This window comes from Agelaius phoeniceus, chromosome 16, assembly GCF_051311805.1.
Source record: "Agelaius phoeniceus isolate bAgePho1 chromosome 16, bAgePho1.hap1, whole genome shotgun sequence".
NCBI lineage: Eukaryota > Metazoa > Chordata > Aves > Passeriformes > Icteridae > Agelaius > Agelaius phoeniceus.
Genome location: NC_135280.1, coordinates 15,885,138 through 15,899,763, shown reverse-complemented (window position 1 = coordinate 15,899,763; position 14,626 = coordinate 15,885,138). Strand labels below are relative to the sequence as shown.

At 54.6% G+C, this 14,626-nt stretch overlaps 1 protein-coding gene across 7 annotated transcripts in view; it reads right to left on the bottom strand.

The window, feature by feature from the left end:
* LOC129127391 (ankyrin repeat and fibronectin type-III domain-containing protein 1-like) overlaps positions 1 to 14,626 on the bottom strand; it is a 237,778-nt gene that overhangs the window by 69,446 nt on the left and 153,706 nt on the right. For 5 of the 7 annotated variants that reach the window (XM_077186713.1, XM_077186711.1, XM_077186710.1 and 2 more), the window contains exon 4: positions 4,055 to 4,095. In XM_077186713.1, coding sequence (XP_077042828.1) covers positions 4,055 to 4,095 — 41 coding nt within the window. Of the gene's footprint in view, positions 1 to 4,054; positions 4,096 to 5,073; positions 5,247 to 14,626 lie in introns of those variants that run through there. The other 2 variants (XM_077186717.1, XM_077186716.1) reach the window with 1 other exon arrangement.

Below are 14,626 nucleotides of genomic sequence, written 5' to 3'. Positions count from 1 at the left end.
TGTGTCTCTCCTGACGCCTCAGAGTGCCTGGCAGACAGTCCCTGCTCCCTGACAGCTGAGCAGCACGGGGGGAATGAGGGCAGCTCCCACTGCAAAGCAGTGACACACTATTAAGCCCAGGTATTTCAGTCTGCATTTGCTAGGGGGTTTATGAGTGTCATTACTACCAACATTTCTTTCTGCTTTAAAGAAAATGAGTTCCTGACACTGAAGAGCAAATATGTGCCAGGGGCAATTAGCAAACACACCGGACAACTTCAGTTCCTGTCAAGAGACTTCCACCCAGCCCTGCCAGGAGAGTTATTACCTCTATTCCTGTCTCTGAGCATGGTGTCCTTGCCCCTCAGTCCTCAGCCAGTGGCTCCTTGCTGCCTTGACAGAGAAGTCAGCGCTCTGTGTTAGAAATCTGGAAGGACCTCTGGAAGCCTGGATATTCTGACAGCATTACAGCTGTATCACCATCTTCCAAAAAGTGAGGTGGCAAAGGAGTGAGCAGCCCAGGGGCTGGACTGATACCACCCCATGTTTCTTCCCCAATCCCTACAAACTCTGGTCAGATCCCAGACAGAGCAGAGTTGCATCCAGGCCCTGCCATGGGCCCAAACTGCATCAGATGAGAGTTGTTAGGTCAGGATAAACCATTCTGATATCTGAACACACTGTTTTGGAAACACAGGAAGGCACCTGTACCTGTTCATGTGGGATGGCTGGAGCAGTCAGTGCAGCTGAGGATACCTGTGCACATGTTGACTAAGAGCTGCACTTGTGGCCATTGCCAACATGCAAGGTTCCTCTCTCAGGTATTTCAGCTACAGGAGCTCTTTATGTGCCACTGATGGTCCTTCCTTGGCTGGTCTCTACCTCTTTCAGTTCTCAGTTGATGTAACTTTTCTTAAGATTAAAGCTTCATCATTCTTGACTCAGGCTGCATCCCTCCATTTCCCATGGAAGAGGGAACATTACCTCCCAGACTAAAGACCAGGAGACCCAGCTCCTGCCATGGGCCAGCTCTTACAGGAATATCCATAGCACCACCACTGAAGCCCTTGCAAGCAGAAGGGCGTCCCCCAGAGCAGGCAGCAGCTCCATTCTGGGCACCTCTGACTTCCTACAGCTGAGGTCCATCTGCACTGCACCTCCCTGTGTGCTTTCACTGCATCTTGGGGAGATCTGAACCTCATGGATGGACTGGGAGGAGGGGAAGGGACATTAGAGGCTTATGGGCGAGGGTGGACACATCTCCATGGCCTTGATCAGCACAGGGATGTTCCAGGAGCTCAGGAAACACCTACCTGCTGCCTGAGACAGACTGATGGGAACTGTGAGGACACATTTCCATTTCTGAAGGGGAGAGGCAACAAAGGAAGGAAAGGAGTCAATCCAGGAGACACAAGGAAATTCAGCAGATGGAATATCTGATGTCCATTGAGGAAGAGGCCACCTGATTAGAGAGAGCTGAACATGGCAGGAACAGAGCAGGAGTCACTCCCAGGACAAGCAGTGACAAAACTCACTGCTGAGATTTCTGCATGTGTGTCTCCTTTTTCTGCTTTCAGGACCAACACCTGCTGTGGGAGGCCCCCAAAGCCTGACACATGAGCAGGATGGCTCTGACCCTGCTCCCACAGGGCTTTGCTGGCAGGTGAGCCAATGCCTCAGAAGCTGGAAAAGGAAAAGCAGAGGCCCAGTCAAGTTTGCTCTGCCACATGGGAGCTGCAGGACCAGCTGCACACTGCCAGACTTCTCTCAGCTCACCACCCTCATTGCAGAGATGTGTCCAGGAACTACCACAGCTGGGCTCAGCTCCTACCATGCTCTGGCTGCTCGCCACCACCTCGCCCGGGGCTCGGGGAGCTGTAATCTGGGCTGTGTTGCTGCTGCACAGGAGCTGAGCTGTCTCAAGTCCTCAGCAGGGCCACCCAAGCTCTGGCATTTTCTAGCAACCCTTCTCTGCTGAGGGAGATGAGCTCCAGCCCTGCCAGAAACTGAAGGGCTCCACAGAGAGCACCTGGTCCAGCCTTGTAGATGGGTTCCAGCAGGCACAGTGTGGGATCAGCTGCGGGATCAAAAAGCCAGATGGGATGGGGGCAGTGGTACAAGGCCACAGCACGGCCACAAACCTACCCATCACAACCCCAAAACAGCCACTGAGGAGTGTAAATGGGCTGGGCATTAACCAAAGTCACAGAGTTATGACCAGGGGCATCACAGCTGATGGGCCAGACCATGGAGGTCCCATGGCCTCATGGCACAGAGAAACAAACTCCCATAAAACATCCTGGATCTACAAGAGCACCAGCAACCCCACTCTGACCCAGCAGCTCCACACCTTCAGTAAGATGGGAAGCCCATGTTCTCCCATTCAAGGTAGAGAAACATTCCTCATTTCTCAGAGGAGCTTAGTTATAAATGCAGCACCACAAATTGTTGCTACCAACCACCAAAACCACAGAAAATGATAGGAAATCTGAACAGTAAGAGCTCTTTAAAGATTTCCTCCAAATCTCCTACTTCAAGCCTCCCCAGAGCTTCAGCTGGAACTGAGACATGGGAGATGCTTCAATCTGTTCTAAACCTGCTTGTTAGACTCCTCACAGACACAGTACTACACTCAGGAGCACCAAAATCTTGGACAGCTGTTGGGAGAGGTCACACAAACACAACCATGAGCTCTTTGCCAAATGTGTGTTCATGTTGTTGTGGCATCCACAATGACTCCATAATCTCCTGTGATATTCCTCTGATCTCCCAGAAAGCCATGCAGGATTAAACAGATATTCTGTCTTTCCAAAAGTCTTTATCTGCCTGAGGTCTTGGAAAGCTGATGAGCTGCACTGCCTTGGGGTGAACAGGCAGAGAAGCTCCCTCAAATCAGACTCTCAGTACAGACCTAGAAACCAGCACCGAGTTTTAAAAACTCTTGGTGGCATAAAGAGGAATCAGCAGACAGCTGAAGAGCATGCACACACCCCACACTTGCTCTCCCAGGACAGACAGAGAGCAGGCAGCTCTGTACAACATTCCCTGACACAGTCTGTCACCCCTGGACCTGCTCCCTCTGAGGCCAAGCCTGGCTCACACCGAGGATGCTGCCACACTGCTTGCACTGCGGGGATGCTTGGGAAAGCAGCAAAGAGTGAGCAAGAGCAGGACAGTGAGCTTTGGAGGAGAAATCCTCAACCCAGTTCCTTCTGAATCGTCCAAAGCCATGCTCCCCTGACAATCCTGCCCATCAGAGCACTGTCCCACAGCTTCAATTCCACCTATGTTTTTTGGTTTGTTTTTCTTTCAGAAGATAGGTGATAACCTGAAGACCTTCACTGCCCCAAGCAAAGCAGGAGCAACACAAGGTCCCACAGGTGACGTGCTCAGCAGCACAACACATAATGCAGTGCCAGGGCAGAACCCAACCTCTCAGCAGGGCTTTTAACAGAGCTTGCCATTATCCAAAGGATGATGGGAACAAACCTGTCCATCCAGCAAGCACAAGCCTGGAAGGTGCCATGCTGTGGTGAGGTTCTGTTACCTAATCCACACACCAAGCAGCCAACTGCTTGTGTTGGCAGAGTGGTTTGCAGTAACTTTCTTGTGTCCATAGCTCTAAAGCCCCCTTTGCCCTCCTCTCCCCCTGCAGCTCACAGAGCTGCACCAAGCACAGCAGGTGAAGACAAAGGCACCAGCAGCTGTGGGAGATGCACTGTGAGATCTGTGACACACAGCAAGACCCTTCCATTCTCCAAGGCAGCTCAGCTGTGCAAACCAGGAGCAGAGGGAGCCTGAGGTGGGAAAGGTCACCAATGCACCCCCCTCTCCTGGCTCTGTCCCCCAGGCTCAGTCAAGCTGTCATGGTTCCTTCTGACCTAATGGAAGGATTTGCATATGCCCTGAAGCCAGCATGACTGACAGCCCTTCCACTGTTATCCTCACTTGTGTAATTGCAGCAGCTATTCTTGTACACTGAAATGTCTAATCTTAGCAAGCCATGGAGCTGCTGGGTAATATGGACCAGCCGGGAATTTCCATGCAATTACTCACCACTGCTACTGGCACTTACTTTGGCTGGTAAAAGTCCTTCTTGTCAGCCGACCCCAGGCTCTGCAAGACAAAAAGACAGATGTATTTATTTTTTTACCCTTTGCCAAGTGAGCGTCACTGATGAGGATGTATGGGGGAGCACTGAAAGGCACATGTCTGTTATCTTCCTGCCCAATGGGTCTCAGTGTACTGGCTGGACAGGACAGCTTGGCCCTGCAGCCACAGGCAGTACCCACAGCATCAAAGATGTAAAAATAGAGAGTTAAACTAGAGGTGAGAGGATGAATTAGATCTGAACTCAATGTACTCAGGCATGTCTCTGTCTCCTGCAGAAAAGTGGCACCTTGTGTCAAGAGGGGACTCAAGTCCTGTCAAGTCCACCCAGGCTGGAAAGAGGATGAAGTGCAGGGTTTGGTGGAGGGGCTGAGCCACCACCATTGCAAAGACCCTCTGGCAGGTCAGGGGCTGAACCCCAGGCCCGCAGTTTCTGCCAGGAGCAGGACAACAAACTTCTTCTGCCAGGAAAACTACAACAGGCCTCAAGCACACGCAAAATAGGAAGCCGAGACAGCCCCGATGCTCACTCAGGTTCCTGTCCCTCCAACTCCACCCCCAGCATGATGGAGTAGAAGTCTGAGAGCACCACAGATGAGCTGTGCCACGGTTCCCTGTGAGACCTCAGTGAGGCCAAGCCCCCCCATGGGGCCCCTGGGGGTCCTGGGCACGGCACAGACCCCAGCTGGGGAGCGTGGCCAGGTATGTGCATGGCACACACACAGAGCATGTGTGCAGCTCCTCATGCTGTGAGGATGGGGCCATGTACCCCACACACATCCCAGTGTGTCCCCCAACACACCCTGTCCCAGAGGCACCCACAGCAGGGCCTGGCCCTGCCCCAAGGTCCCAGTGCATGACAGGAGCTCCCTGAACACAGCATGGTACCTGCTGTACCGAGGGTGTGCAGGGCAGGCTGTGCCCAACGCAGGGGGATGCCCATGGCAGGCGGCACCAGGACAGACAGACACAGACCCACCAGACCTGGCTGTCACCAGAGCTCTTGCACCGCCACAGCCCTCTCCTCCTCCTCGTCCTGGGGATGATCCTTGTCTGTGCACCGTGTGGGGTGGAGGGCAGGGGGCAGCAGTGCAGGGTGGCCCTGCCGCTGTCCCTGTCCCCGCGTGTCGGTGCCTCTCGCAGGAGCCGCCGGGGCTCCGGGGCGGCTGCTGGAGTTTTGCTCTGTGGTTGCCAGGCAATGGCGAGCTCCAGCTCGAAACAGCAGGAGCAGCGGGGCCGAATGCTAATCAGGCCCGAAAGAGCAATCCCAAAGCTTCCCCTTGCCAGCCAAAGCCAAAGAGAGCTCCCACCAAAGCCAGCAGGGAGAGGAGGACCCCAGCTTTTAAACAGACAGGGATCCATTGTCACCAAAACATAACCAAAAGGGAGCTCTGGCCACGCCAGCAAGATGGGGATGTGGTTCTGTGGTGGGTGACCCTCCCCATGGCATGGAGACGTTGGGTGGTCACTGGTGCAGTGGGGAGGCTGCAGCCACCCCAGGGCACAGGGTACAACAGTCTGTGTGTGACATCCTGGTGCTCAGCCCAGGGCACACAGGGTGTGACAGTCTGTGTGTGACATCCTGGTGCTCAGCCCAGGGCACACAGAGGCCTGCGGGTAGAGCCGGGAGCACACAAGGAGCAGCTTCCATTTGGGGTGAGAAGATCACTGGGAAGGGCTGAAGCTGTGTCAGGGGAGGTTTAGGTTGGATATCAGGAAAGGCTCTTCCCCCAGAGGGTGCTGGGCACTGCCCAGGCTCCCCAGGGAATGGGCACAGCCCCGAGGCTGCCAGAGCTCCAGGAGTGTTTGAACAGTGATCTCAGAGGTGCACAGGGTGGGACTGTTGGGGTGTCCTGGGCAGGGCCAGGAGTTGGACTGGATGATCCTTGTGGGTCCCTCCCAACTCAGGAGATTTTCTGGTTCTGTGTTTCTAAGATGTCACCTGCCCTGTTGCTGACTGTCAACATGCAAGAGTTCGGAGCAGCTCCGCTGGGTGGAGATGGGGACAGCCCCCGGCTGTCCCTGCTGCTCCTCTGACCCCACAGCAGCAAGGAGCTGCAGCAAAGCCCCACGAATCAATGGCCAGACAACAAATTGGGCTGATCCAACAGTGGCACAACCTGCCCAAATAGGTGGTGGATTCTCCATCCTTGGAGACATCCAAGACCCACTGGACATGGTCCTGGGTGTCCAGGATAATCCAGGGTAAGTGATCCTGCACTGAGCAGGGAGTTGGGCTGAGAGATCTCCAGGAGATCCCCAGATCTCCCAAATCACTCCATGCATTCCTGAGGTAGCAGAAAAATGAGGACAGCAGTAACTGCTCAGGATGAGTGATGGCACCTGAGTGATGGGAGCTGTCCTGAAAGCCCAGAGCACACCCAGGAACAGCTCCACCCCTTCCAGCACAGCATTCCCATATGATATTTCCTTACTTCCTTAAACTTGCACCCAAAACCCAAAGTATCAAGGGAGGATGGATTGGTTTCAATTAAGTTCATGAGCCACAACAAATTCAGTTCCTTCTGCTCTCTGTGCTAGTAGGGATCATGGAGAACTGCTGATACTTAAGGAAAAATCACCCGCAAACAGTGTTCTCAATGCCATTGAAACAACATCTGGATAACCTGCACCTCACATAGCCAGACCCTCCACCCAGCCACAGTGGAGGTCCACGGAAAAAGCTCCCATCAATGCCATAGCCAGTGGAAAACTAAGATTTTAGATATCTGAGATAAAACAATAAGGAACTATGTGAAAAGATTAAAAAAACCTCATCAATAAACTGGGCAGTGATTACAGCAATTATGAGCCAAAATTACTAATTTTAATGCTTATGAAGAAAATAGCAAATAAGGAGGAAAAGCAGAATTTCAGCAACATGTCCAAGGAATTGGTCCCCGAGGAAGTCCAGGAGCTTTGAATCAGCTGGTGGCTGTACCACCACCCCAAAGTCTGCCCTCAAGCCATTTCTTCCCACTTTGTGTCCCACTTTCCCCATATTGCTCAGGCACAGCCCTTTGCCTCCTCACTCTCTTTCCAGAAGAGAACAGGACCATGCCCAATAGGCAGATGGAGTTGCACAGGTCAATCCCACCATGCTGCATTTCTCTCTACTAAGCAAGCACAAAATCAAGGTGGCCATGGATGCAGAGGGCTCTGGGAGAGTGTCCAGGAAAGCACAGTAACCATCAGTGAATGGAGCAGAGCTTGCTGGAGGCCTTTCCAAGAGCAGGGACATCACAACATCCTGGTGGGAACTGGAGCACTGAGAGAGCTCAGAGCCCTGCCTGGGAAGATCCTCCTCATGGGGGGATTGGTTAATGAAGAGGTTAATGAGGGATCACACAGGAAATGGGGGAGGCTATGGGCAGGACTGGCCATGGGCACTGCCTGCTGTACTGTCACACACAAAGGGACAGCAGCAGGACTGGGACAGTGCCACCAGTGCCACCTCGGTCCCACCAGGTACCACAGTCTCAGCCACACCCACAAGAGGGGAAGATAAGGGAAAGTGGCCAAGGGAAGGGTGGGATGTAGGGAAGCAGGGTCAGGCAAAGGGAACACATATCCTGGACCTTAGGAAAAGTGTCCTGTCACTGGGCTTGAGCAGAGTGTCAACACCTCCAAGTGGGACAGACAGAGCAGGTTTTACAGCACTCACTAAACAAACCAGTGTAGAGGGGACAGGTCCTGACCTTACTGGGAACTGGGACTGGCTTTTTTTTTCCTGCCTGTTCCTGAAGCCTGGGAACTGAAAGAGGCAGAGGGGATGAAGGTGGCCTGGTGTTTTCCTGTGCCTTCTGGGAGGAAAGATCAATTCCTCCTGGACTGAGAGGGGACGTGCTGGCTTCTATCAATGCAAATAAAGAATAAAAGCTCAAATGCCAGCCTGTGTGCATGCTCTGCTCCTGGATGGTCTCCAGACTTCTGGAGGAGTGACTGCTTGTGGCTCCTGTGCATCCTGGCAGAGCTGGGGATGGCAGAGAGGTGCAACTACAGTGTGGCTCAGCTCCCAGAACAATCTGGGAGCCTCACAGACTCCCAGACACCTCCTGCTGCTGCTCAGGGTGCTGGGAGCCCCCAGCCATGCTGAGACAGAGGGAGAGGAGCATCACCCAGCTCTGAGTCCTGTGAGCCCCACGCTGCAGCGTGAGTCATCCTCCAGTGGGACCCACTGCTGCTCCTCGCTTGCTCACTTCACTGATGACTCAGGCCTGAGGAAGCACAGTTTAGGTCCCTTAATGAAATAATTTTTATCAGCTTGTCCTTCTAAAACAAGCACCTCAAGCGAGGCTTGCACCCATCTCCTCCCTTTTGTCCTAAGACACCGAGGTGAGGAACTGTGGGCATAGGCAGCACAGAGGCACCTGTGGGGGCAGGAGCAGCCCCTGCTGCCCTGGCTTGTGGCACTGGGCAGGGCAGCCACCAAAACTTCCCAGAACATGTGCTCCATCCCTCCAGTGCCCCAGCAGGGCCAGGAGAGGAAGGTGGGATACACGGGTGCTGTGATGCCAGATGATGCACATCCCATCCCTGGAAGTCTCCAAGGCCAGGTTGGATGGGGCTTGGAGAAACCAGGGATAGTGGAAGGTGCCCATGGCAAGGGGTGGGACAGGATGAGCTTTAAAGTCCTTTCTGACCCAAACCACTCCTTGATTCTATGAATCTGGGCCAACAAGAATGCTTGAATTTGCTCTTTCAATTTCACTTTTCAGGCTCTAATTAAATAATTTTGTGAGTTACACAATGCAGGTAAGATAGCAGCCCAGATTCCCTAGGCCAGCTCATCTCCACAGCCAGCCCTGCTGGTCCCTAGTCAGAATTAGCACAACATGCTGCAGACAGAAATGATGAGTGATTTAAAGGAGTGTGCTGAATTTCAAAATTCAGCCATGCTAGGAAGATTACAGACCTGGGGTTGCAAACAAAGATGTTCATGGAGGGGCTAAGACAGAGGTATTGTTTTATTTATTTCTTCCTGCCAGCAGACATAAATCCTGTTGTACTTTTTCCTCCCATAAATGTTGCCAAGCATAATCTTGGCTCATCTTTTTTTCTAGGCAGTGTCCCTGGGAGAACAAAGTTATTAGCAAGGCTGAAGAAGCCTCATGCAATTATTTAGCAACTATACCAAAATAATCCCCAAAGACCGGTGGCTGCTCACAGGTGGCAGCTTTCTAAGTCACTCCAATAAAATCTGGCTCAGTAACTCCCAGCGTAATCGATGCCCACACAAACAAACCAGAGGAAAACTGAGGGATGACTGATTTTTCCATGCTAGAAGAGGATCCTGCAAAGCAAGCTCATGAGCCATTGCTGGCTGCAGGCTGTGCTGCCACCCTGCCACCATCCCCTGCCGGGACCTCAGTGTCCCTGAGCTGCACCTGGAGCTGGGCTGGACAGACTCCAGGGGGATTTGGGCACAGGCAGGAAGTGCTTGGCCCCCAGGGCAGGGCAGGGTTTGGGGACCATGGCTGCACAGCCTGTCCCCCCATCCCTCCCGGCTGTCACCTGGATTCTGGTGGTTCTGCTCCCAGGCACAGCCATTCCCCAGGCTCCGTGTATCTGCAACATGCTGCAGTTATGAGTAATCAGGAGGTGATGCCTGACTGTCGGAAGGGGAATAAAATTCAGAGCCTGGGATGTGAGTGGTTGTTTGGGAAGAGGAGGAGGAGGAGGAAGGAGATGGCAGCCCCCACCCCAGCTCACAGCATCCCCCCAAGCAAGGGCTGGAGCAGGGGCAGGCTGGGTACTCCAGGCAGCCCATCTCCCTCCAGCCCAATGGCAAGGGCTGGCTGAGGAGCCAAAGGGCTCTGGGAATGCTGCCTCCCTTCTGTGGACTCCAGCACCCATCCCACCTGCCACCTGCCCCCAACACTGCACTCCTCAAACAGCCCCAGCATTGCCAGGGTCCCGAGCTAATATAGCCCCAGGCAGCCCCAAAACACCAACTGAGGCCAGATGAACGCTCAAATCCTAAAACTTGAATTTCAGGCTGGATCAACCAGATTGCTGAGCCGAAAATCACAGAGGTAACTCCTGCCTCCAGTGTGGGTGCCAGCCTGGAGGGAGCTCCAGGTCACCAAGCTGGGGGCAGCCCAGATTCCCAAAGGCCATCCTGGATGGAGAGCAGATCCTGCCTGTGTGCTGAAGTATGGAACACAAGGAATGGAGAACTGGGGTCTCTCAATAAAGCGTGGGTGACCCAGCAAAACAAATCTGGTGGCAGCAGAAGGGTCAGGTGGGGCAGGCAGTGCTGCCCAGATGAGAATGGCTGGCTCAAGGAAAGGAGGGAAGAGGACACAACCCTCTGGCAATCACAGAAGGGCCTTTGTCAGAGGATGGTATTTTGGCAGGGCCAAAGCACCCGTGGGACCATAGGGAGGGGTGTGAGCCCTCAGCCCCAGCCTCTCACCATCGTGACCCTGCCTCTTCCTGCCTCGAATGCAAAGGATCTGAGGAGGGGGTGGCAATCGCCCCCAGACCCGACCCAGCCAGGGAGGATGCCAATGGCTCCAGCACGTTCACAGCTACCTCATCCCATCCAGCTCAGAGCAGGAGCCTGACCCAGCTCTCACACTGGCCTGCAGACAGCCCTGACCCCATGCGTGCACATGGGGCAGTGATGCACATCCAAGTTGGGCTTTGAGTCCAAGAGAAGCTGAAAAACAATCTGGAAACCAGAGAAAACAGGGTTTGGACCACTGAGTGGGGAAGGAGGAGTGAAACGTGGCTATGCACACACAGTGCAATCCAGAGAACAGAAGCAAGGCCCTGCAGCCCCCCCCAGCAGAGCAGCAAACCCACACTTGGGAGCTGGGGAGCTCCTGGTGTCCTCCAGGCACCTGCCCAAGACATCACAGATCCAGTGGGGAACAGGGGCTGTTTCAATGTCCCCCTGCTGCCACAGCTTTGTTCAGACACCAACCTGACCCCAGCCCCTCACAATGCCAGGGTGTGTGAGCAGGTGAGCACCACCCTGCTCCAGCTCAGCTCAGCAGAGGGGCAGTGGCCATTCTGCCACCCACCCTCACAGCTGGGACCCAGGAGGGGAGGCCTTGGTGTTTTTCTAGGGCCTGAAATAGAAATATAAACCTGGTTCTTTGGAAAATGGGGTGACCACCAAAGGGTGCTGGGAACCGCCCAGGCTCCCCAGGGAATGGAAACAGCCCCAAGGCTGCCAGAGCTCCAGGAGCATTTGGACAGTGCTGCCAGGGATGCCCAGGGTGGGACTGTTGGGGGGGTCTGTGCAGGGCCAGGAGCTGGACTTGGGTCCAGCTCTTAGGTCCAACTTGGGTCCAATCCCTATGGGTCCATTCTAGGATATTCCATGATTCTCTGATCCCCACCCAGCCTCTCCCTGAGCCCCAGGGCAGTGATCGGAAGGGCTCTCTGGGACAGCAGCCACATCACCAGCCCCTCACTCCAGAGCATGTCTCTGCAGCTCAGCCTGGCCCTGCCAGCAGGTTGTACACTCTTCAGGGCCAGGCCAACCAGAACAGTGTCAAATTTCCCAACATCATTAATTCTGTTTCCTCTTCTCCTCCAGCTGGGAGCTCACCTCTACAGGTGCACTGCACAGTGGAGCAGGGATCTGTGTTGAAGCAGGAGGAAGGAGCCAGGCCCTGGTTCCACAAGCCACGCCAGCATGTCTCCAGGGACCCCCCCCTCTCCCTCCCTCAGCAGTTGCACCCACAAAACTGGGCTGCCTGCAGCACAGACCCTCACAGTGACTTGGGGTTCCTTGTCAGCCTTGAAGGGCTGACCCCATCCCAGCCTGCCTTCCTGCGGGAGGAAAAGCAAGTCTGCTCATGAGCATCTGCCAGCACCCTCATTAAACAAGTCCCTTTGCACTCCCTCCTTGCCTTCCCACCCCTTGCAGCATCTCCCCAGCCCTGCTTTCCCCAGCTGAGCCTCTTCCCAGCCACGCTCCCTGTGCCAAGGGGAGCTCACCCACAAACCCCTCGCAGCTCACACCACGCTAAGGCTGACCCAAGCTTCAAAGCATTTCTTTACTGAGAGCTCATCCAGGAAACTTTGTTTTCTGCACTCCTATTGTACTGCTGCATGCCTGTAGGAATTCATTCATGCACAGACAGCCACGCAGGCACGCACAGGCTCTGTGCTGGAGTCTCCCCGTGCAAGGAGCTCCCGGAGCCCTGCCAGGGCCACCACAGCCAGACCCTGCACTTGCTGCTTCTCCGGATGGAAGAACTTGTCAAATTGCTGGCAAAACCAGGGGAGCTTGTAAACCTGCCACCTCCACAGCACCCAGGGTGACAGGCACGCACAGGCCTGGGCACCTTGGCTCAGTGCTGTCAGTCACCCAGCCCTGCAGAGGGGCAGGGAGGGTGCAGAATGTGCCAGGGAGCTGCAGGCACAGGCTGCAGTCACCCATGGCCAGGACTGCCGGTGGGCTGCACACCTCCCTTCTCCACCTTATTTTTCCTTCTTTTTCGTGATCAGAGCCTGCAAGCTATTACAGCAGCTTGGAGCACATCGGGAAGGAGCTGTGCTTGGGCTTAAGTGTTTGCAGGATCAGGGCTGAGCTGTGGAGCTGAACTTGCTGCTATTTATAGCGGGAAGCCCTGAGCACAGCACGTGCTGGAGGGGAGCGTGGCCAGGCCTGTGTTCCTGCTAAAACCTGGTGGGTTTTTTATTTTGCCTCCTTTTGGGGATGTCAGCTGCCTGATCTCATAATTGCATTCATGTGCTGCCTGGTATTTACAAATGGTTTTGTTATTTTTTAATCTTTGGGCACACCAGGTCATAAAATCCCAGACTGGTTTGGGTTGGAAGAGACCCTAAAGTTCATCCTATTCCACCCCCTGCCATGGGCAGGGACACCTTCCACTAGACCAGGTTGCTCCAAGCCCCATCTACCCTGGCCTTGAACACTTCCATCATCCTACATGTTTATACTGGTTTATTGGTGAAGTTCTATCTTTCATCACTGGTTAAAAAAAAAAAAAAAAGCAGGAAAAGAAGCTAAATCCTTGTAGTAAACTCAGCTCCCAGGACCTGCAGCTAATTAACCACACCCTGTGGTGCAGCGTGCACTTCACACACGGCCCTGCGTGCCCGCAGCCTGGCTGGGTGTCAGCAGCCTGGCAGCAGCTCTGCCCGCCAGCCCAGCTAATTATAGCGTGGGGAGCAAATGAGGGTGCCCTCCCTGCCCTCCCTTCCCCTCCCGTGGCTGCTCCCCAGTTGCTGCAGCCTCTGACAAAGAGGGCACAGGACTGCAGCACAGGCCCCCCTTCCCTGAGGCTCTCAGGGGGACCCGTGAGCAGCACAAGGATGAGAGTGCCCTGGAGATGGTGTCAGGCGTGTCCAAGGGCCCTGAGCCTACCTCAGGGGTACCTGGGCAGGGAGCAGGCCTGCCACCACACCCCCACCATGACCCTACCCCTCTGCAGAGCCAGGCTGCTGGTCCCATGCCATCCCTGCTGTCCTTGCAGCCACCCAGCTCTCCTTAGACAGAGCTCTGCCTCTCCCTTGGCTCTCCTGCTGCCTCCATGCACTCCCAGCACTGGGTCTGGGGGAGCCTTTCCAGTCTGCCTGGAAAACCAAGGCCATGGGAATGTCCCTCTCCTCCAGCAGCCTCAGCCCCTTGAGAGGGACAAGGCACAGATGTAGGAGGACCAGAGTGGGACCCACCTCCACTGCCTGGGGTTTGCTGCCCCACAGGGGAGCCCAAGTACCACAGACCCCCCAGCAGGCAGCAATGCTGTCATGGGCACAGACAGGACCAACAAAGCATACCACCCTCAGGAGGTGTCCTCTGTCGTCAAACCTCTCCTGGGGTAACACGTGGAAAATGGGGAGGATCTGAGCAGAGCAGGGACCCAGGGGACCTGGCTGGTCACCCACCACAAGTTATAAACAACCACAGCACACATGACACCTGCAGGGACATAAACAGAACCCAGCCCTCACACAAGACACAGAATTCTACAGGGCTGGAATAAGTTGGAAGTGACCTTAAACCTCATCCCACCCCCTGCCATGGGCAGGGACACCTTCCACTATCCCAGGTTGCTCCAAGTCCTGTCCGACTTGGCCTAGAACACTTCCAGGGCTCCAGGGGCAACCACGGCTTCTCTGGACAACAACATCCACACAGAGTTCAAAGCACAATTGGAGAGCAGTTCCCTCATGCTTTTGGCCCTGAAAGTGGCTCCCCAAGGTCACACAGCATCTGACTCAATCAGTGCAAATCAGTCAATCTCCACTCCCAGGAATGTGGCTGCCACCACAGAATGACCTTAACTGCTCCTAGCCCTGGAGGAAGAGCAGGGCTGTTTGCAGAATGACATGCCTACCACAAAGCAAGGATGCTCCTCACAGCTGGCCTCTTCATCGTCCTTCTCTTCCTCCTCAGTACCCAACACTGAGCCCAATGCATGGGAAAGCTGCTCCTCCTGCACTGCTCATGCCCAGGGAGCTGAGGAGGCTGGGCAAGCTGGGTGCTGCAGGAGGCTACAATATGCTCCTGGGGTGCTGCCTCAGCTTTATCTCAAGGCAACAGGAGTTA